This window comes from Salvia miltiorrhiza, chromosome 5 (genome assembly GCF_028751815.1).
Source record: "Salvia miltiorrhiza cultivar Shanhuang (shh) chromosome 5, IMPLAD_Smil_shh, whole genome shotgun sequence".
In the NCBI taxonomy this organism is placed as follows: Eukaryota; Viridiplantae; Streptophyta; class Magnoliopsida; order Lamiales; family Lamiaceae; genus Salvia; species Salvia miltiorrhiza.
The window spans coordinates 5,401,840-5,425,589 of record NC_080391.1 but is presented as its reverse complement, the minus strand read 5'-3'; the positions used below and the strand labels follow the sequence as shown (position 1 = coordinate 5,425,589).

General features: G+C 35.5%; 2 protein-coding genes across 5 annotated transcripts in view; both read right to left on the bottom strand.

Moving 5' to 3' along the window:
* Window positions 1-4,086: 4,086 nt before the first annotated feature.
* Window positions 4,087-6,131, bottom strand: LOC130985425 (adenylate-forming reductase 03009-like). Its single transcript, XM_057908394.1, has one exon. The coding sequence runs from the start codon at window positions 5,981-5,983 to the stop codon at window positions 4,298-4,300; it is 1,686 nt and encodes a 561-aa protein (XP_057764377.1). The 5' UTR covers window positions 5,984-6,131; the 3' UTR covers window positions 4,087-4,297.
* Window positions 6,132-7,647: 1,516 nt separating this feature from the next.
* LOC130985424 (DExH-box ATP-dependent RNA helicase DExH7, chloroplastic-like) overlaps window positions 7,648-23,750 on the bottom strand; it is a 28,409-nt gene continuing 12,306 nt past the window's right edge. Inside the window, exons 14-35 of one of the 4 annotated variants that reach the window (XM_057908390.1) lie at window positions 23,547-23,604; window positions 23,266-23,331; window positions 22,244-22,329; window positions 21,961-22,144; window positions 18,711-18,857; window positions 18,534-18,635; window positions 18,270-18,422; window positions 15,609-15,713; window positions 15,082-15,222; window positions 14,873-14,962; window positions 14,728-14,784; window positions 14,263-14,346; window positions 13,419-13,517; window positions 13,208-13,342; window positions 11,317-11,387; window positions 11,051-11,111; window positions 10,135-10,230; window positions 8,930-9,097; window positions 8,700-8,792; window positions 8,500-8,622; window positions 8,042-8,194; window positions 7,648-7,962 (exon numbers count right to left, since the gene is read on the bottom strand). In XM_057908390.1, the coding sequence (XP_057764373.1) occupies window positions 8,117-8,194; window positions 8,500-8,622; window positions 8,700-8,792; window positions 8,930-9,097; window positions 10,135-10,230; window positions 11,051-11,111; window positions 11,317-11,387; window positions 13,208-13,342; window positions 13,419-13,517; window positions 14,263-14,346; window positions 14,728-14,784; window positions 14,873-14,962; window positions 15,082-15,222; window positions 15,609-15,713; window positions 18,270-18,422; window positions 18,534-18,635; window positions 18,711-18,857; window positions 21,961-22,144; window positions 22,244-22,329; window positions 23,266-23,331; window positions 23,547-23,604 (2,197 nt within the window). In that variant the 3' untranslated portion in view covers window positions 7,648-7,962; window positions 8,042-8,116. Of the gene's footprint in view, window positions 7,963-8,041; window positions 8,195-8,499; window positions 8,623-8,699; window positions 8,793-8,929; window positions 9,098-10,134; window positions 10,231-11,050; window positions 11,112-11,316; window positions 11,412-13,207; window positions 13,343-13,418; window positions 13,518-14,262; window positions 14,347-14,727; window positions 14,785-14,872; window positions 14,963-15,081; window positions 15,223-15,608; window positions 15,714-18,269; window positions 18,423-18,533; window positions 18,636-18,710; window positions 18,858-21,960; window positions 22,145-22,243; window positions 22,330-23,265; window positions 23,332-23,546; window positions 23,605-23,750 lie in introns of those variants that run through there. The other 3 variants (XM_057908389.1, XM_057908391.1, XM_057908393.1) reach the window with 3 other exon arrangements.

Here is a 23,750-nt window from a genome sequence, read left to right as displayed (position 1 = left end):
AAAAAATAATAATAATAAAAAATAAAAAAATAAAAAGAAATTACCGACGGCGTTTGCCGTCGGTAATTGGAATTTGCCGTCGGTAATTAGAGGCGGAAAAATGCCGTCGGTAATTTTGACCGGACGGCGGTTGTGCTATCGCCGGATGTCACCGGCGGTGGTGATTAGCGGCGGCCTCTTGCCGCCGGTAAATAGCGACGGCAACGCCGTCGGTAATAAATAATTTGTATTTAAATTAACATATATTTAAATTAGCGACGGCACAACCGCCGCTAATTAGCGGCGGTTGTTTTGCCGTCGGTAATGCGCCGGTAATAGGCAAAAGGCGGGTCGCCGTTTTTGCCGCCGTCGTGCCGTCGGTAATTGCCGGCGGAGCCGCCGCTAATTTTGGCCGCTATTTTCGCGTTTTTTTGTAGTGTCGCCGGATTCCTGTTCGTGGTTTCCTGATTGGTGACTGTGGGTGTGAACTTCGCTCCGATAGATTGCTTGTATCGCCGGATTCATGACTATCGGATTTCTATTTGGTGATACACTATGGGTTTGGTGGCTGTGCAAAGTGTGATTTGAGTGCCGATCAGTTCTACCTATTCCCTGAGCCGTGATCATTGAGCTGCCGGAAGAGCTACTGCCTTGTGTGGGAAAAATCTGAGCCAAAGTGTCCCGAGGACACGTTTTTCCCACCTCGATTTTTTCTGTTCTTCTTCTTGTGTTTCCTTTTCTTTTCCCTTTTACTTGCCCTTTCTTTGATCTTTGCAGGTTCAGGTGTAAGAAGAAGGAAGAGGAAGAAGCACACATTCAAGAGATTTGTTGTTGCTTGAGCAACGTGTGAAGGCGACAGGACGGTCAGGAACCAAGCGGTGAACCTCCGGCTAGGCAAAGATACCAAACATTGATAAAGTTGGCATCATTCAATTCAGGCTTCGATTTTGACATAAAAATCCTTCCCCCAAAATTCTCTTTATCCACTCTATCTCTCTCAGACTTATCTTTCTCCAGAATTTCGGTCAACAGAATTTATCCATGCATGGCTGCACATGGCAAGCGGGCCGCCGCCTATTTTCTATCTCAACGTTCTTCTATTTAATTTTGAACATTATGAAATTAATTTCGGGTTTTCAGAGAAGCTCTCCGCGTCAGTTTTGTGTTACGACTTATGAGGTTATAGAGATAAAATAGTAAAATTATTAATTTTTATTATTTTTTTTATGGATCATTATTAAAAAATAATCTAATTTTGAGTCCGTGTTCACTTTTTAGTTTGAATTTATAAAAACTATAAAAATAATTTGAACTTTGACCCATTAAATTAAAATATTGACTAACTGAGAGTGGCGTGTCTCATCAAGAGTTAATTTGACAAACTAAAAAAAAGAAAAAGTTTATATTAATTTTTTTATTCACGTCAGCCGAAGATGCTACCATTTTATAAAGATTTCAATACTTAATTAATGAAAATTTTGATTTAGACTATAAACTAAATACCATGTCAAAATTCAGGTTATGTTATAAATTTTACAAATTTAGGTTAAAAAGTTAAAATGAGACAAAAAAAAAGAGACTATTTTTCATCATTATCCATCAAAGAGAAGGGCTCCACTTAAGCGAGGCCGTTTACATATTGTTGAGCTTGCTTAATCGGTCATTCACAACTCCTCCCTGCGCCCACATTTTCCCCTATTAAAAGCATTTATATTTCTCTTAATTAGGTGGGTTCTCTAAGATAGACATATATAGTGATGGATAATGATGAAAAATTGTCACAATTTTTTTTGGTATTTTGAGAATCACGGCACACCATCTTCGTACTTCCAGAACATATCGCAATCAAAAAATGGATGGTTGCTTGTTTTGAGAGTTGATCGAATACATAATTTACATTTGAAATTCTGTGGTTACTCTCACATACGTATATATATTAAAAATTAAATGACAACAAAAGTTTACAAAAACAAAAAAGAAGTAAATTAATTGTCCAACTCAAGTTAAGCCTTGCATGTCATCGTTACGTGCCAAAATAATAATTCACTCATCCATTTAAGATTTACTATAATTTTTTTTATATTTATTTGAATTAATAATAAATTATTTGGGTTCAGAATTCAAAGTTAGGGTGTATAATTTTTTAAATTTTAATTTTTCAATGATAAATACTAATTAGAGTTTATAATAATTTTTATTTTTATAAAAAATAATTTATAAAATAAAGAAATTAAGAGTGGTACACGTGGTACACACAATATTCTGGGACAGAGGATCCCATCTAATAAAAAACAAGCATATATTTGAGTAGATGGGATCCTCTGTCCCAGAATATTGTGTGTACCACGTGTACCACTCTTCATTTCTTTATTTTATAAATTGTGTTTTATAAAAATAAAAAATATTATTATATTATAAACTCTAATTAGTATTTATCATTGAAAAATTAAAATTTAAAAAATTATATACCCTAACTTTGAATTAATGAACCCAAATAATCTATTATTAAATCAAATAAATATAAAAAAAAAATTATAAACCCTAAATGGATGAGTGAACCCTTGTTAATTATCTTTATATTATATAAAAGCATAATAAATTAAAATTGAATAAAAAATAATTTAAAAATATAAAGAAATGAAGAGTGGTACACATGGTACATACTATATTTTGAGACAGAGGATTCCATTTGCTGTTTTAGGAGATGAGATTCAATTATCCTACAATCTTATGTGTGTTTTAGTTTTCTTTTTATTTTTAATTTTAATTTTTTGAGGAAAGTTATTGTGTTTGCACGTGTGCAACGCGAGCAAAGAAATCAACTGCATACCTCTACTCCATTTTATTTTTCCAACTCTTTTAAATCATCATTGTAGCACCGATATACCGCCGTGGATTTATATATTTATTTTCAGTCTACCCTATTATTAAATTTTGCATTTGCCTATGATTACTCTATCACTAATCAATACACACACATTAAATAGATAATTCTTACGACCAAATGAAGTTATTAGTTATACGAAACTATGAAGGACTTTTTTGGACTCAACAACTAGCTAGGGATGGCAACCGGGGAGATATTATTAGGCGGGGAAAGAATATTTATGAGCTATATATCCATCATTTTAATTTTCCTTTAAAAAAATATATACAAAATTTTCTTATATAATATGACATATTAATCTAACATAAAACCATAAAAATTTAAAATATTTCATCCGTCTCACAAAAACATGAACGTTTTTCCATTTTGGGGTGTCTCACAAAAACATGAACCTTTCCATTTTAGTACATCATGGCCCACCACTACTTTTCCTTAATTAATTCATTACTCTCACAACAACTTTTAAAGTGGGACCCATTTTCCACTTACTTTAACTCTTAACTAACATTTCTTAAAACTTGTGCATTTCTCTTTGTTCATGTTTTTGTGAGACGGATGGAGTAAATAATAGTAGCATGTAAGTTCTTTAACGTCACATAAATAAATTTCAACAATTTAAAATATTAAATATAATTTTCAAAAAGGTAATTGTGAAATTTATTGGAACAAGCTGGATCTATAACCCAGCGTCCTATCCAAACCCGACATGAGTTTTACTCCCTCCATCCCAATATTAATTAAGGTCTTAATTATTTCAAATTTTAACAAATAAAACTTCATCACCATATAACTAGGTGACAGCGAGTGTGGTGGTGGCGGTCAAGGGAGGAGGCGGAGGTGGAGGCGCTGGTGGCAGTGTCGGTTGGGATCATGCTCAAATATCAAATGGGATCCTCAATCTCAAAATATAATGTGTACCATGTGTACCACTCTTCATTTCTTTATATTTTTAAATTATTTTTTATTCAATTTTAATTTATTATGCTTTTATATAATATAAAGATAATTAACAAGGGTTCACTCAACCATTTAGGTTTTATAATTATTTTTTTTTATATTTATTTGATTTAATAATAGATTATTTGAGCACCACACATTATGTCGCATTTAATTTGAGTAATATTAAATGTATCTCTACCTGCACAAGAAGAACATTTATTTTGCCGGAAAAATGTCGCCGAACTTTCTTTCGTAAATAAAAATAAGAAAAGAAAAAGAAAGAAAGAATGAGGTATATTTGTTTATTTCGATTCATCTATATATGTTGTCCCAATATTTTCTGTGTAAAAATATGAATAAGGAAGTACATTAATTAGGATCATCAACCGATAAAAATCTAAAACTTTCGCCATCCTCATTCCCCTCATACACATATAAGAAAGCAAGATATATATTTATCCTAAATTATGGTATAAACCTAGAGAGAATGAATCAAGAATCCCAAATAGGGCCAAAAGCAGCAATCCCAGCAGACTTGCATGCATCAACCACGTCTCTACTCCCCTCAGGATTACTGGTGACAATCACCACCTCCGCCCCAAACTTCTTGGCGGCGTCGACGCTCATCTGCGACACGTTGGGGCGGCCCAGCACGGCGGTGTCGTGAACAATCACCTTCTCCTTGGGGTGGCCGCTAATCCACTCCTTAATCTCTTTCCCAAAGTTCTGCTCCACGCCTTTGGTCACCCACAGCAAGCACACGTCGGCCTTGCACGGCTGCAGCAGAAACGAGAGGAATACGCAGATTCCGGATCCGGTCGCCACCAAAAGGACCCGACTGTACATGTTGGTCAAATACGGGAGACCCGCAAAGTGCACTTGCCGGACCCACAGGTGCCGCGGCGGACTCGCCACCAGGGATCTCGTGAAGTCGCCGACTGCTCCGGCGAGCATCATGTGTTCTTTCTTGTTATCTGAAATGATTCCGAAAGCGTGCCATTCGGATAACGGAGACGGGCTGATTCTGCCTAGGATTCCGGCTTTGACGCCGCCGTGGAACTTGATGATGGCGGCGTGGCCCGACGGAGACGAGACGCGGACCGGGACCCGCCTCACGGTTAACCAGGGAATGATGATTAAAACAGTGATTCCGATAGTGAACCAGAATTCTTGCCTTTTTACCAGTCTTGAACGTAAATCGCTGCTGTAGGTTTTGGTTAAGGGATCATATGAAATGGTGAGAGTAATGAAAGCCCACAGAAGGCCTAGAGCGCTCCAACCGGCGAAGCGGTGGGTCCGCTCGAAGACGTTGTGGTGGAGGTGGCGGACCAGAGGGAAGGCCGCCAAGGAAGAGAGGCAGAGAAGGCCGAGAATGGCGGAGGCGACGCCGATGATTTCGGGCGAAGTGTTGTCCCTGTCTTTGAGAGTGAGGACTAAAGCGTAAATCAGCCATGCAGCGGAGGAAATCCCACACCCGCTGTGTATTCCACCCAAAGACTGAAGCAAAGCAGTAGTCATAGTTTTGAGGAGCAGAGGAACCCATGAGTAACCCAAAACATTCACCGCCACCCAGAAAACAACCCTCAAAACCGCCTCGCTCCGGCACAAAACCAGCGCGAAAATGTTGGCGATGGAGAATAAGGCGGCGCGGTTTCTGGCGTAGGGGAAATCACCGGTGGCGGCGAGAACCAAGCCTGTGATATTCAACGCCAAGACAACTACAAAGAGGCGCTTGTAAACGGTGAACAAGCCTTGATCGAGAAGGATCACGGAAAGCCGCGAAGAAGCAGATTTCTTCTTGGCGGCGGATGGAGGTGGCGGCTGATCCGATCTAGAGAAGGGTCGTGGAAGAAGAAGATTTGGTGGAGGAGATTGGTCCGGTTTACCTTCATCATGGCCTTCTTCAATGTCGGCAAGAGTTTCGACTTCGTCATCGTCGTCGTCGTCGAGATCGCAGAAATGGCTGCTGCTCCTGCTGAGGGACCTCTCCAAGAGGTCGGAGGATGGAACAATTCGACTGAAGCTGGTGGTCCACTGAACCCAAGATCGGCGGCTGCCGCTGTTGCGAGGCGGGTTAGTCACCGGAGCAGGAATAGCGAAGAGGTCGGCATGGGGTTTTATTTCAAAAGCTACGCCTCTGCAGCTTGAAAACCTTCCATATTTTTCAGTGTTTTTCATTTGGCAGTTTAGTGATCACAAAGAGAATGCCAAAGGAGATTTTTGTTTTGGGTAGTGAATGATTGCAAGGGAAGAGAGTTTAATTGATGTGAAAATTCAAAGCAGAAGATATTTTGATAATGAATCTAATGATCATTGTTTCATATTTGTCCACATGCATCAAGTGTTATTTGTATTTATAAGTCCCAACAACCAACCGAAGGTTATTAATATCTATCGTTACCGAAAATAATAATAATTATTATTATTGCAAAAAAAGAGTTAATTTATGAAAGTATACATTTTGAGATAGCAAAGATAAAAAAGTGGAAAATTACATAATTATATACCCTTATTTTATGTTGTAGATTTTTCAAGTTTAAAGAAACTCCATTTACTATGATGATTTGAGAGGAGGCAGCGGGCGAGGAGAGGTGCCGACATCGACAAAGGAAAGGAACAGAGGCGGTGACGCTTTTCACGATCGGAGGAGCGAAAATTCACAACTGGAGGTGGCATCGCCCAGAGAGGGTTTCTTAATTATTTGGCTAAGCCGCCATTGACGGCGGCAATAAACTTTTGCAAAAAGGAGGAGAGGTAAAATTAGAAATGATATACTATATGGAATAAAACTATTAGAGCAATTCCAACACATAACAAAATATATGGAAACAATAAAGTGCTCTATAATTCTTACCTCTTACTAAAACTTATAAATATACACAACGGTAGAAAATTATTTACGTCCTTAACCCGTCGTTAATAAGAATAAATTGAATTTTAATTTTATTTTTATTATTATTTTCATCATTAATCCGTCGTTAATTAATATTTTTATAATTAAAAAAAAATATTTTATATTTAATTTAATATTCTTTTCTTATTTCATCATTAATCCTTCATTGAATAATAATTTAATTTAAAATTAATTTTAGTTTGTACTCTCTTCATCCCACTCCAATAAACTCACTTCTTTTGGGCACGGGGATTAAGATAATTTACTTTTTAATAGGAAAATGGTAGTAAAATTGTGTGGTCCACACCAATTAAGTACAACTTTTTTATCCAGAAAGAAAAATGAACATATTAGAGTAGGACATCCTAAAAAGAAAAATGAGCCTATTGGATTGGGACGAAGGAAATATTTTTTATATAATTTTTACTCTAAAATCGATGATAATATGTTTTTTTTAATAAATAAAATTTCGGCCCAATACAAATGAGAGCCCAGCTCCATCATTTATCTTTTAAATTCTGCCTAACTATAATCCATCAATTTCAATCTCATGCCAAATTAACAATCTGAGAGCAATTTTAATTCACATAATCATGTAATTGCATTTAACCTAATATGCAAAGTATAATAATCGAGTATCTTGATTTTACATTGAACCATCGTAAATAAATTCTTTTGTTGGAATTATAAAACAAATACATTTTCAAATTCTTGTAAGGAATACTAATTACCTTCGAAAATTCCTTTATTGGAATTTAAAAAAATATATTTTTTCAAACTTTCGAAAGAGAGAAATAAAATTTTTAAGGTCTAAAATTTTCGAGAAAAATGGGGTATTACAAAAATATACTCGCTACACCAAAGTATTTAGAAACGGATGTCATCCATCATTATTCCTTGAATTGATAACAAAGTATTTCATCAGTTCATACAAGTAATGGAACGATAGTTCAATAATGCAAAGCATTAAACTACCAATTTATTCAACGCTCAACATCAAAAACCAGATCTGAGTTGGGCTGAATTCCCCATGATATAAAAACAGTTGAACCATAGGCAATCCGGAGAGCACTAGACATGATTAAAAACAAAAATCAACGTTATCCAAAAAAACGAAATAATTACAAGAGTAGTTCATATACCCGGGCCCCACATCCTGAATGCTGAAAAGCTTCCATCATCAACATTTGGTGCAAATTTTCAAACAGCCTAACAACTGGCAGCTAAGAAAGATCCGCACCAATATTAAGTAGATAGAGATTACCTTCAAAAGCAAGCAAATATGAATCAGACTATGCTCTTAACTACATATGGGCAAAACATTAAAAGAATAGAGAATGGACCTTTGCAATGTTTTTACTTTGAAGAAGACCTATTGCAATGTTATCTTGTAACAATCCTGAATTTTCAGCAGGCGATTACTCGGTCACTTTATCTTCTTCGAGGAACAAGTGAATTATCGATATCATGAGTTCTGTATTGGTTATACCAGAGCTCTGCAAAGACATAAAGGATAATGGCAAATCTTAGTCAGTAAAATGACATTTGATTGCTGAAAGCATGGTTTGTAAATGTCAATTCATCCATTCACATATTGAAGGCTGAGCTTATTTGAGAGAGCTTTAAAGATGTAATGTCTTAAGAGCATATGAATTGTCAAAATGTTTTGATAATTGGGCTTATAAGCTAGACACATAATTGTGAATTAGAGAGAAAATCCTATTTAGAGAGAGAAAATTGGAGAAAGTTTGGGACATAAAACACTATTAACCCTTTTAAAACTGCTAGGTTGATATCATACCTGTGGCTTACTAATCAGCTCCTTTAGAATAGAATGAAGTGTACATCGAAGCTCCTTAAAGAGGACAGCAGTTTGTGCCGGTGCTGCCATTTGCAGCCAGTTATCAACAATGATTAATCCAGTCTGAAATTCAAGAGAAAGAACCATTACAACAAATAGATGACACAAATTATAAATTTGTTAAGGTGTGAGACAAATACTTGATGCTGAACATTTATTGATCCACCAAACAACAAAATAGAGTAGGGCGAAACAATAGTTGTGTCTCGAAGGAACACTTTAGTTGTCTCAACCTGCAATTGTACAAACAAGAACACAAGCTAATGACGTCACAAGTAAGAGAATACAGAGTTAAAGATTAAAGGGATACTGAATTTTTTCCTTATAGTAGGTTCAATAATGTACGACAATTTACAAGCAGTGCTCTTACCTTTTCAAGAAAGACCAGAAAGGGATACTGAAATTTTTTTTGGCTACTGTTAATAGAAGAAGGATGTATACGAACTTCTCTTTTTCCATCATGCCATACAGATCGATTACCAGTGTTACCCACTTCAATGGTGGCAACATTAGGATAGAGGCCTGCACATAGTACTGCCTGCATGTGTATATAGGGGATACGTGACTAGAGGAAAAAGTATTACTAAACAGTCTTAAGTCAAACATAAGAATGCGCAGATAGTGATACATGCTTCCCAACAACTCAAATTAATGAATACCCAATTACAGTGATACAGGAGCTTCTGGATGAATTACACGGGGACAGTGGTTTAGTAAAATTGGATCCAAGGGTCGGGTATCATCAAATCATGATCACAGAAGAGGATATTCCAAAAACCGCTTTCCGTACACATGACAGCCGCCATGAATTTTAATGATGCCGTTTGGTCCTACAAATGCGTCGGCCATGTTTTAGAGTCTGATGAAGACATATTATTTCCGCACTTGCGATTTTCTTTCCCATGGTATTTTGGTATGCAGCCGTTCTTGGGAGAACCACATCTTCGTTAGGTATTCCATATAACTCCGTACTCAGGGAAAAACCTTTTGGGTTTATGGTTGGTTCTCTCTTTTGTTTACTTGGGAGTGCCTGTCTTCAAAGGTATTCCAAAGCACAGTCACACGCAATCTATTGAGGGTCACTGGAGACAAGGGGTTGAGGAAGGGCTGCAGGTATTAGGGTTTTCTTTTCTTAGATTTTTCTTGAATTGATTTTGAAACTGTTTTATGAAATTAGTTTTTTAATTAATTTTTATTTTCCTTTTCCCGATAAGCCACATAAAACGACATCGTTTTTGTGTCGTTTAGGCCAGCAAGGATGCCTCCTGTGAATCCAGTTGCAAACTAAATTTCTCAGTATTGAGAATTGTTACCGTGATATACTTATCATATATGAAACTGTCAATATCAATTTATTGGGAGAATTTTTTACAGCAAATGATGTTATTGGGATATGATAGCATATTTGGTCAGTAAAGAATAAATGGGTTTTTCAAGACTTCATAAATAGAAAAAGCAATACAAGAATAAGACAAGCATAGCACACAACAGTCATTATTCTATGAAGATACGAGAGTCAGCTGCACCTTTACAATATATATGCACATGGGAAGCTAAAACTGGACATGGTCTTACCCTCACTAGTGTGAGTTGATTTGAGTACTGATTGAAGGGTTGGGACAAATCTGAAAGCCAATTCTCAAGCTTTTCTTTCTTTTTCCGGCCAACCTGCTTCAAAAACTTCTGCCTTAGAAAAATTTAAATTTGACAGAATAAAGAATTGTGAAGTTAATATGAAATGCATCAGGTTATACACACAACACAGATATGTAATATAGTATTAGGTATGATAAAACAATGAAAATCTTTCCAAAACTCAGATGTATATTATGTTGAAATAAAGATATGGAATTTGACTACCTAATAATTTTGCCCGTACATCGGTCAGCCCATTTAAACAAGGAATTAGGGTTTTTCTTATGAAGACCTTTACAACTCTTGTGAAAAATAACTGTATTAATAAACAAATGAATTTTTCCTTGGAAAGAATCAAGGGCAGCTCCTAACAAAACTTTTTATACGTAACGTAGCTAGAAAAATAAGGATGCTCACCAACAAACAAGATTAGCTTGTAGGAGAAAATTACCAAAACTCGACCACAATCAATGTGGTCTGCATTCTCACTTTATTCTCATTATGTATGAAGTGATGAGAGGGAATACAAAGAAACAATATAAGTATAACTCTTGTTTTGTACTTCTTATAGTACCTTGTCCAGCATATCTCAACAGCAAATTTTACCTGGGTGTCGGACTCTTTTTAATATTAAGGTTACAGAATGAAAATGATACCGCAGAGAAAATTATCTTTTAAATGGGTTGTACTTTTATTTCAAATACTTTGCTTTTGGAAGCTACTTGGGTTTATTTAGATCGCTTGAATACAACAATCAGGAAGAAAGCCCATATTTAATACAGAAAGGACATGCATCCACAAATTCAGAAACTGGTAGCTCTAACACATAAAGATTGTGTTCAAAAAGTAGGCATACCTGTGGAATATTTATAAGCCCAATGTCATCAAGCAAAGTACCAAATTGTATTCTCATGTCCCTAGCATAGATAGCAAGTACAATCATTTACAATGTATAATTTTAATTTACTTTCTTTTATAAAGAGAAAAAGGTTAGTCTTCAGTGGCACTTAAAATCAGCAAGACTTGAATGTGATGATCACTATTAATATTTTCATGAAATTTCAGATAAACTACATCCTTACCAAATGAAATCAGCAAGCACAAAAGACATAGACACTATACCTTATCATGTACATGACAGAGCTACTTATGAAATGGGAAGCACAAAACTTTTGGGCTGCTTTAACTCCATGCTGCATCAACACAAGAACTTATTACTGTAAAAGAGCATATAATTGCTATGTAGCAGTCAAAAAATTGATATCGATACACATATTATAGTTTTATAACCATTTATATCTTCCGTTAAGTTCACTTGAGTATTTTTCAAATCATGCCTGTAAAATAATTGTACAGAAGAAACCATTCTGCAATACCTTATTTTCTCATTACTAATCCACCAACAAGCATCTTACATTAGAATGAACTTAGTTATATTTTAGATTGGGGGATAAGAAGTGGTTGGATTTCAAATAATTCCATATTACAAAAGATTCTAAATTAACCCAAATTGATTAAAAAGATAGTTCAGGATGAAAGTGATAGATATCAAATCCATCTCCTAGACCTTTCAATCAAAGAAACATCCATAAATTCTCTATTGTAGATTTATAATCAGATTGAGTATGACCACATCAAGGCATCCTTGTAATAGGGAATTCTTTCATATGATTAATTTATGCTAAAGGGTTCAAATTTTATTTAAACAAAAGGATAGAATTGAACAGTTAAGTAACGCTTAGATTGTGTTTTGCTAGACTACTTACATTCTAAATAATGCTCGACTAAATTAAAAATCAACTATGAAATAAAAGTATACAACACAATGCCGTATCTGGGTTTGAAGTTATATAAACCAGATTACTTCCAAAGTCCTTCATAATTAAAAATATGGGACCACTTATAAATCAACACACTTTGAACTAACAATAGAAGTTTATCACTGCTAGATTGGTTGTATCAAATTCTTTTGTTTCTTTTTGTTTTCAAACCATTCGGTCAAGTTTTACACACAACAAATAATGCTAAGATTAATTGAGGTGGTAATACAGGTCAAGTCGTGTTTCTTTGAAGATCATCCATTTATTTGGTTCTATGAGAATATGTAAAGTTCGATTTCTCATCGAGAGATGAGGTCATGCAAATTACTTGCTGATGCTGATGAATGCACTGCATTGCTACCATTCTCTAACAGTTTATTAACCACAGATAAGGTTGCAATCACTGATATCCACTGTGCACAATGGTCATAGAGTTTCCTCATAGGATAAAAGTCCCACTTCTATTGTTTATCACATGTTATGTTACCTACATTTAAACAAGAGGCAAATGAAGAAGCCTTCTCCATATCCCAAAACACTCTTTTAAAAAATATATGATATGAGCATATGCATATATATACATATGAAATATGCACATGCACCAAAGCTCTATAGCATGTTTCACCTTTCCATGTTGCTCATTGAATAGGCCAAATATCTAACTACAATGTCTTATCATCCTTTTAAATAAATAACATCCACCTCCTCTAATTGTCTGAGAGTTTAGTTGAGATACTGCTTCATCTTAATGTTTGACAACCATGAAATCCTAATGTTAGGGTAATAGAAGTTCATTTTTTCATAGCAAAAAACAAACGCCAAAAGCAGACAATATATTAGCGCTTAAACCTGTGTGGGTGGATAATGTAGTTTTTTTTTTAATTTTGATCAAAATCACGCCATATGGGTGAGGGGTTAGGCGGACCCCCAACATGTCCATAAACCAAAACCATCATATAGTGTCTCATACACTTTTTGCTTTGCACTTTTGCTGCAATTGCTAGACGATAAGTATGAGCAGAGCAAATGAAAGGTCAAGTACTTTATAAACCTTGAATAGGTCAGAAAATGTAACTATTGCTTCACATCTCCAGTATTTGCTATAAAATTTGGCTTGAAGAATGGCAAAACAGCAAGAGGAGAAACACGGGATGCATAAAAACAACACAACATTGAGTACTAGATAGACTCACCACACTCAAAATTTTGTCCCATTTCTTATATGCAACCATCATTAAAAGATGATCAGATTGCCGGATGAATGCATCAACTCCACCACCACTCTGATCAGCCAACAAAGCCAACTTTGCTCTTTCAACATTTTCCCTCTGCAAAGTGTGCGATATATATGATATTGGCACTTCAAAAAAAATTTAAGAGAAAAGACATTGCTTTGTTCTAAACCTCATCTTTCGGATACACAAATGGTGACTTATAGCTCAAGAATGCTGAAATAGTCAGGATAGGTGACAAACATCCAAATATTCCACCATATAAGATCATCTGCAAGTTAAATAAAAGATTAGCATTGACAAAAGATGTGATAAAAAATAGTCTTCAGCACAATTGATGCCAATAGTGATCAATAGCACCTTAAGTACAATTTGTAGCTCAAAACAAAAGTGAAGATGACTCCATATCCATATGTAATAAAAAAATATTCTAGGAAGCTAGTCAGGTCAAAAACCTTGAATTATATAGTACTTCTAAAGTCACTGTCATCATAAGAGACCCTTACAAGTCGTATATGCCTACTCTTATTCCAATATTAAATTAGCAAAACATGGACTAGAATAAACAACAAAACTGATCCCAATCCATGTGTTTGGTGATATGATGGTTGCAGGAACTCGAATATTTAAAAACTGAAGTGAAACCACAATGATGACTGTAACTCAAACTGAGTAGACAAACACAATAAGTAGACTGAGGAGGTAATAACCCACAACTCATAGACCATATTTACTTTTGATGACTTCAACACATGTTATAAGTGAAGCTGCAGTGCAACGTCAGTTTGTGAGACCTGTTTTGGAGACCAAAACCAATGGTAAAAGGATTACAAAATGGGAATATCATCAGAAAAGTTGATAGTATTTATATGTTTTTAACCTTGTAGCTACAATTTAGTTTTGTCTAAGAAAAATGGCTATTTATCACCATTGCCTATAAGAAAAATCTGAAACATTAAAAAAATCTTAACAATTTCGCTAGCACTACAAAAGTGTCACTGATATGTGAATCTTACCTTTCCAATCAATACATCAACTGGGAGTCTAGCCAGATGATAACCAAGAGGAGTCAACTCTTCATTTCCTTCAATGGCACCAACCTATAGATAATGATTCATTGAAAAAATATATCGACAAACAAGATTATGCTGATTACATGAATTACTTCAGACTACACCATTAAACAAAAATAATCCAACAAAGCACTTCTTTTTTTTCAAGTAGTTTGAATCCAACAAAGGTATTAAAACAACAACGATGTTTGCAACATTCTATAAGAAAGAGTAAGAAACCTAAACAAAATGCAGTATACAAATAAAATCTAAAAGTAAGAAGTGTATGTATATTGTAAAATAAACTAAAACTAATTGTTTAATACTTACGAGATTTAAACAAAGTGCATGCCTTGAACTTCTAATGCACTGCCCAAGTATAATAAGCAATCCTAGTTGGCTCATTTCAGCAAAAAACTAAAATCATACCTCATAGAGCAAGGAAACTGCTGATGCAATAGATTCTTCCCTTGGAGGTTCCAGAGCCTTAAAAAATTCAATAGAAGATACATGAGGAAGTGTAGCCAAGGATTAGAAAATCAGAAAAAGACAATAATCCAATAAAAGGACTTGCCTTAGACAAAAATTGCTTTATGGAACCGAGAGAAAGCAATTTTACTTGCAGACATAACTCTGTCAGTGGCATTCTCAACATCTCAGGGATCTAGACAGATAAAGACATTTCCAGGGTCAGAAATAAGTACAATCAAACCAACATGAGGCATGCGAGTCCCATAACTTCATTTTTTAACTATCATTACAGGTTGAGGAAGCATAAAGCACCTGATATGAGCGCATTAGTTTTTCATATCTGTGCCTCGTATACAAACAAAAGCAAACTCCAGGTTTCACACGACCAGCTCTTCCTCGCCGTTGCCTAGCATTTGCTTGAGATATCCAATCTTCCACCATGCTCGATAGTTTCTATATGTATCAGTTATAACATATTGGTTTAATGTTAAAATTGCACAGCAGGGTTTAAATATACTTGATTAACTTACTTTCTCGCACTAAGATCCAACGGGATCAAAATGACCAATGCAGGCACAACAAAGTGTTCTAGTCTTAAGTGATTGAATGAGCATTTAAAAGTTGCAAAATCATTTTTTTCAAGTTGCTTGATAAAGGCTCATCAATTTTCACCTATTTACATGAAATGATCACACTGCAATAGCAGCTATAGATTTCCATTGATTTATCCAGCATTATTTGTCTAAGCAACAACACTAGCAATAAACAAACAACCTCATAATCCATCATCATCCACATTACTCTAGTCATGATAAAAGTTCAAGCAAATGAGCACCAACCTTATTCGGATTATAATGATTCTCCTTATGCTTTCCACAGTCTACCACATATACAATGTCATCTATAGTTAAGCTTGTTTCTGCAATATTTGTGGCAATAATAACCTGAAACAATAAAATCCCATTCATTATAACAAATTACAAACCTTCGAGATCTAATTGTCAAACCGGATGATAATCCAACCCATCTCTTTATCCCCAGTTTCTAATTTTAGCAATCTGCTATCTATCAACAACAACAAAGGGATTTAAATAGGAATGAAAATGCATCCAAAGAGAAAAACTAGATGCATCAGCCAAGAAAGTGTCCATTACTTCATAAAAGTCAACCAACAGAACACTGCTTTGAAGATCATTGCTTCATCACGGGGCAACACTTTTATCATGGGTGATGATATCGATTGATGTCGATTATAAATCAGAAAAATAAAGACCAAATAAATTAGGGGTGACTATGTGACTATATATAGCATGAGATTAAGGTTAAATTTGAATATTGTTTCGTGTGTTAGGGAGGTACTTTATTGGAACCCTGTGGGAATGAAATAATGTTTGTTCATAAATTGAAATGATGTAGAATGAAGTATTATGGTGAGTGGTGTCGCATCAACCTTTTCTGATTTAATATGTAAAGGGAAAAGGATATCCCTCTGTGTGGTTTTATTTCCTATCTCCACTTTCCTTATACAGAAACACAAATTACTTTCAAGATTTTATTTTCGCCTATGAAAGTATCAACTAACAAATAATTAAATAATTCGACATCCTAGAATCCCTCAAACTAGAACAAAACATTGAGAAGCCATCTATAGTTTTTACTAACAACAAAATATTATTAACAAGTCACATCTACACTTATAAATGTCTCCCAAAAATATATCATCTAATTTTATTGAAATATACTGGACATTTTCATTCTTTACACATTTCCCGACCCCACTATTAATATACATTCCCAAAAACAATATTTCAACAATGGATAAAAATACGATCAAATCCAGCAATCTATTTTGAGGTAAGGATGAAGCACATATATTTTGCTCTAGAGGGAATCAGATTGACATTGCATAACAGATTAGGCATTTGATATGAAGTGTCACCCTCTGGTCAAAATTCTTCATCTTTCGTTGATTAGATGTGTACTAAGAATATACTTCCACCAATATTCTTGGACAAACTAGAGATGGTTGAGGTTTATCTTGGACTTGTTGTCATAGAAGTTTACACAATCAGGCGAACCGCAAAGTAGCTAAACAGGCTAAATCAATAATCTTATGAAAGGTTTGCAAGAGGAGTCTAATTTTATTTTAGTTTTTGTATTTATATTTTCACAAGAAGAACCCTCACCTGCTACCCAAGAGTGTTCTTTTGAGTATACCTCACTTCTGTAAATGGCCTGTAAACCACCTAGAAGGGACAAATGACATAAGAAACACCTTGATTGAGGATTTGTTTTTATTTGAGGAAGTGGATGATTTACAACTCGGCAGGTTATGGTTTCTAGTAGAAAGATGAAGGCAGCAATTGGTTGTTTAACTTATATTAGTTGCTCAATTTATGGGCTAGCTAAGTCATACTCTCATGGGTAGATAAAAGAGGGTTTGTTGATTGATTGTTATTAGTTAGGACATATTCCTTTCTCTGGAAGTTTGTGCTGGGCCAGGCCATCATCACTGAGGCTATTTTCCCTTCAGTTGTGTTGAATAGAGCAGAGTTAAATCTGAAAACTTTGACACTACCAGATTTCCTGTTCTCATAAAGAAGATAAAAACAGACAGGCCACATGGAATGTTGTCGCATGTTGAGGTTTTCAATCTTTCCCTTTCTATTATGCAGTTATTTAGTAAATCTTTTAGCTGAGTCAGGACGCGACAACAATTAGGTCATCTTCAAAGCTAAAGCACCAATAGCTACTCACCTAAACACTTATTTTCTTATTGAGTTTTAATGGTGCCACAGGCCAGACATACGAACATATATCAAAGACCCTAAGCAAATACATATTTAAATATTCGATGAATCCAAGCAAATCTATTATTCAAATCATGAAAATTCGATGCCTAATTCCTAGGAGTACTATCATAGGTTAAGGTCCTCTGTAGTTCATTGAGAAAATTCACCCCTTTTTAAATGTGAAAGTCAAGGTTTGCTAAGTTGTAGACAGCCAGTTCCAAATACATAGCATATTAATTTTGGGATGTAACTGAGAAAATGAATCCATACAATGTGTATAGAAAGTTGTTCATCTTTATAAACTTCAATGAATAACGTATGGCAAGGACATGAAAGACAAGAAAATAAGTCGAGCAATACCCAAAATACTCCCTCTGTCCCATTACTTTCGGGCACGAAGATTAAGAAAAGTGTAGTGTATAAAGTGAGTTGGTGGAAGATATTGAAGGATTATTTTAAGTGAGTTGGTGTATAAAGTGAGTTGGGCCCACCATTAATAATAATTTAAATAGTTAATTTTTTACTAAAAAGGGTATGGAACATTACTAGTGGGACGTCCTAATACAGTAACTAGGACATTACTAATGGGACAAAGGGAGTATTTTGAATTGAGCTACCAATGCCAACTCAGAGAAATAAGATACTTGTTCTATAGAATTGAGCCAACAATGGCAACTCAAGGAAATAAAAGCCACAGTGCAAAACTACCTTCCGTATGTTATCAGGAGGATTTGAAAACACCTTCCTTTGATCCTCGGATGCTATAGATGAATGCAGTGGAAGAAGCCATTCAGATGAATGTCCTCCAAATCGGCGAGAAGCAGCAAGTCTATCTTGTAGCATATTTATTTCAGCAACTCCCTGTTATATGGCAAAAGAGAAATCTGATAAATCAAAATTAACTAACAAACTTGCTACACAGGCAGGTGAGTAGGTCAAAATAGAATTTGTAGAAGCATATTAATCCCCTACCGGTAAAAAGACTAGTATGGCCCCCTCACCATAGGTTTCATCAATATGGCATACCAGGTCCTCCAGTAGATCATAATCAATAGTATCTTCATTTAATCTTTTCTGCATTAAGACATTCAACGCTAATTTTAGTAATGACTCATGAAATACAGCCCTCGTGAAATGAATGATATGTACCAAATTTTGGCGGGTCTGCTCGCTGTAATTTAGATAATCGCCTTCAATGTAATATGGATTAATAATTTCCTCAGAAAGTAAGGACTCATCGCCCCAGCCAGATAAAACAAGATTTTTCTTTCCTCTTCTCTCACCAACAGGAGCACTCTGCAAAAATAAGACAATGGCTAGCATAGTATCTCTAGCTGACACCTATAGATACTCACATGCAAATGGCCACACAAACAAACAATAAAATTACAAATACTAAAACCACAAAGAAATCCATACTAGAATATCTCTGTGTATACGAATAATGAACTCTGTTAGAGTTAGACTTGTATGTATGGTATATCTTGTTGAGTAAGTTAGTGCGTTCCTAGTTCAGTTAGGACTCTTATGTATATATAGGTGCTTTGATAAGTAGATGAATATAGAGAAAATTTATATAACATCGAAATTTACGGTTTGAAATTTGAAATTGAAAGAAATTGAAATTAGGGTCTTAGAATTTGAAAGTTAGGGTTTTGGGGTGAAAAAGAGAGCAGTCACCCACTTTGAATCCAAGACCTGTTCTAAGTGGCCAGTCTCTCTTTCATGCTCCCTTTCCATCTTGTTCTTTGTTCCCAATAAGCTTAGGATATTTGGTTGTACTTATTTTGTTCGGGATGTTTGACCTCAGGTTACAAAACTGGATCCAAAATCTTTGAAATGCATATTTTTAGGCAATTTTCGGGAACAAAAGGGGTATCGATGTTACAATCCTAGTCTTAATAATTATCTTGTGTCTCACCTTTTCGGAACATGCACCTTTTTTCATGCCTCTTCTCCTTCTATTAGTGAGGGAAAGGAGGATGATTTTCTTATATACACCATGCTCCCTCCTCTTGTTGTTCCTCCTAAAGCCTCCATTAAGCCTTCCATCACACAAACATATTCTCGTCGTTGCAGCCTTCGGTTCCTACTGTTGCTTCTGCTCCAGATGCACCAACCTCAGGTCCTGATGAGCCAATACCTTCGTCATCAAATCCAACCAACCACGAGTGATGATCTTTCCCTTCATCTTATTCTCTTGTTGCTTCTACAATTGATTCTATTCCTAAAACCGTTCATGAAGCTTGGGCCCATCCTGCATGATGCAAAGCCATGATTGTGAGGAGATGAATTATTTGTATGCTGATGACACTTGGGTTTTGGTGGACCTTCTTGAACGAAAACTACCCTTGGTTGTCAATGGGTGTTTACGATCAAAGTCAATCCTGGTGAGTCCATTGATCGTTTGAAAGTTTGCCTTGTTGCTAAAGGCTATGCTCAGACTTATGGTGTTATTGTGAGACATTTTCACGGCTTCTTATTTCGCTGGCAGCCCGTGATCACTGGCCCCTTCACCACTTCATATCAAGAATGTCTTTCTTCGTGATGATCTGATTAAGGATGTCTATATGGATCGACCACCCTGCTTTGTTGCTCAGGGTGAGTCTAAGAAGGTCTGTTATCTCATAAATCTTTGTATGGGTTAAAAAAGAGTCCCCATGCATGGTTTGGCACGCTTGCTCGTGTTGTGAAGAAGTTTGTTATGAAAAAGAGTAAGTCTAAGTCTGATGTTTTTGTTTTCTACGAACGGTCTGAATGTGGTATTATTTTGTTTGGTTTTGCACTTCGATGATATTGGTGCGATTCTGAAGAAATTGATTCTTTGAAGGCTTTTCTCCCTCCTTAATTCAATACCAATGATTTGGGGGAGGTTAAATACTTTTTAGGTGTTGAGGTGATGAGAAGTAAGAAAGGAATATTCTTGTCTCAAAGAAAATATGTGCTTGATTTACTTTCAAAGACAGGATAGTTGGGAGCTAAACTGTGTGGCACTCCAACGGTTTCCAATTTACACCTTCCTAAAGATGGTATGTTATTTGTTGATCCTGAGATATATAGAAGATTGGTTCGAAAGTTAAAATATTTGAGGGTGACACAACTTGATTTAGCTTATCCAGTCAGTGTGGTGAGCAAGTATATGTCGTCGCCAACTGTTAATCACTGGAAGGTGATGGAGCAGATTTTGTGCTATTTGAAGAGAGCGCACGTGAAATTTTATATGATGACCATGGCCACGATACAATTGAATGTTTTAAGGATGCTGGGTAAGGTTAAAAGAAGATAGAAGATCTACTTCAAGATTTTGTGTGTTCCTTGGAGGCAATCTAATTTCATGGAAAAGCAAGAAACTAAAAGTTGTATCACGCTCAAGTGCGGAGTCGGAGTATAGAGCTATGGCTAAATTTGTGTATGAGATCACGTATTTACATCAGTTTCTAAATGAAGTGGGTTTGACAGTTTCAATACCAACTAAGTTGTGGTGATAATTTGCACTTTGTATTGCATCTAATTTAATCTTTCACGAGCGAACAAAGCACATTGAGATTGATTGTCACTTTGTTTGTCAGAAAATTCAAAGGGGAATGATTTCTACTGACTATATGAGAATTGAAGACCAATTGGGAGACATCTTCACTAAAGCTCTCAATGGAGCTAGGGTTATCTTTGTAACAAGCTAGGCATGATTAATATCTATGCTCCAGCTCTAGGGGGAGTGCTAAAGTTAGATTTGTATATATGGTATATCTAGTTGATCAAGTTAGTGCTTTCCTAGTTAAGTTAGGACTCTTATGTATATATAGGTGCTTTGATCAGTAGGTGAATGTAGAGAAAATTTCCCCAACATCATGATTCTACCTTTGCTTTAACAAATTCTATTTATGATACCAAGTGGCCAACAATAAGTCCAGATAAACACAAGAATTAGCTAGATAGCATTCCTCTTTGGAGTTTCTCGCTCACTTGGAGACTCAAAAGAAACCTAGTGCCTTGCAGCAAAGAGAGGAAAATCTATCAACTTCTGCAAATGCAAGTTCGCAAATTTAAGTGGAGTGATCTTTCAATTTTATTATTCCTTTCAAGTCCAAATATGAATTTAACAATACTGTTAGACAAGACATAGAAAACTTAAAAGTTCAATGTCCTAAGGTTTCTGCATCATTTTATATCCCTGATTAGATAGTCAAGAAAATCTGGTCTTCAGTTTCTTGTTGATGACAGTTTCCTTAAGTAGTCATAGAAAATAAAGAATAACCTGAATTAAGCCATTTAAATCATCTTAACTAAGGAGACTTAGCTACAGCAATTATTTGATACTAAGGTCAAAGATTATATGACTCGCCTAATGTGACTGGCTATGATGTCGGGCTGTATGGCCATATACCTATTGAAATCATACCTTCCGAAACCCAGATATAGCATTATCTATGGACGCAAGTGAGTCTGAAGCAAGGCGGTAGTTCAAAATCTCATATATATCCTCAAGAAACTGGGTAGACACAGGATGAGTTCGCCCTCGAGCAGTAACCACAGGACAATTACCAAAGTACTGAGAAAATAAGTGTGAATCAACTGTTGCTGACCTACATGACAACGGCAAACCACCATTAAGCAGCATAAAGTGTTTGGATATAATAACAACCATCAGAACAAGCTGTCACGAAAAAAAGTTACATACATACATAAGAATAATCTTCAACTTTGATTTTCCCCAAGTGTTTTGCTGCTTCTCAATCAGATTTTTCAAAATAATGAGCAGAAAATCCCCCTGTTACACATTAAATCCAAGAGAGTGAGTCCACTTGAAATAAACCTTTCTCACACTCACTAAGAAAGATCAGATTAAGCAATTTCTGGCAAAAAATTATGCATGTGCTTCACTTCCAAATTTATTTTCCTTTGTAGGTGCTGTGGTCATATTCCTATCTGAAAAGTATAATTCTTAACTAAGGCATTCATTTTCATTTCAATAAGAGAAAAATATAGTAACTTATTGAGTTAAATAGAAGTGAACAAAAACAAAAGCAAGAAGGTCTCTAACCTCGTCTACATTGCTCTTCTATCAAACACAACTAGAGACCACAGTACATAGGTCTATTCAATAATGTCATAAACCATAGAAAATTAAGTGGATCAACGATATTTTTTTTTATTTAGAGTTCTAAAGAACGCACGCTAAGATATCTATCAGAATATGTTTTTTCTAAAAAAAATTGTTCAAAAATAAGTAACTGGTGAACATGGAAGAATCCACTGTCTTCGAAGCACATTTAGGAAAAAGTCTGAGAGAGAAGGGGCAATGAAGATACGCATGGTTAAGATCTTCAGACTTGTTCCAGCATAAACACCACCTTGGGGACATAATATTGCATGCAAAGCTTAGCTTCCCCAAAACCAATAACCACAAAAAGACTTTAAAAAGTTTAGGGAAGGGTACCTTCCAGATCTCTATATAAATATGTGAACACCCTTAAAATAGATATATTGCATAAATTTGGTCGACAGGATGAATTACTGAAGCTTGTCAAAGGATATAAAACAAATAGCTCTCTAATTACGTAAAACAAAGAAGCCTTTTCTCACATGTACTAATTGCCATTAATCATGAAGAGTGAGTGACAATGATTTATGGACATGTTTCATTGATTAATGGAGGCACAATACCTGAAGGATAGGCAATAACTAAAATACATATGTAACTAACCAGGATAGACCGCTCATGAACTTCATCGACTATGACATGGCTAATATCAGCTAAGTCATTGTTACCCTGCAATAAGAACGGTATAAGGAAGACAAAAAGAGGAGGATGATCTGATACCTTCATGCCAATTTTATTTTGATTGTGTCCGTATAACTAGATGATTACTAGTTCATCTCAGCACCGATTAATAAGAAATTGGGAAAGAAATATTTATCTTTGAATGTATCAAAATCCTACTTGCAAGAAAGCAATGTACCACATAATAAAAATTGTAAACCTACCGATATCATCCGCAGGAGAATGCCAGTCGTACAAAAAAGAAGCTTCGTTCTTTCATTCCTAAAGTAGTCAACCATATAAGAGAAAGTGCAGAGTTTATCAAACATGCTCCACAAGATGATAATATGATAATGATGACAACGGAAATAACTTTGAGCATGCATTCGAGAATAAATAAATAGGCACTAAAAAAATACAATAGCTTC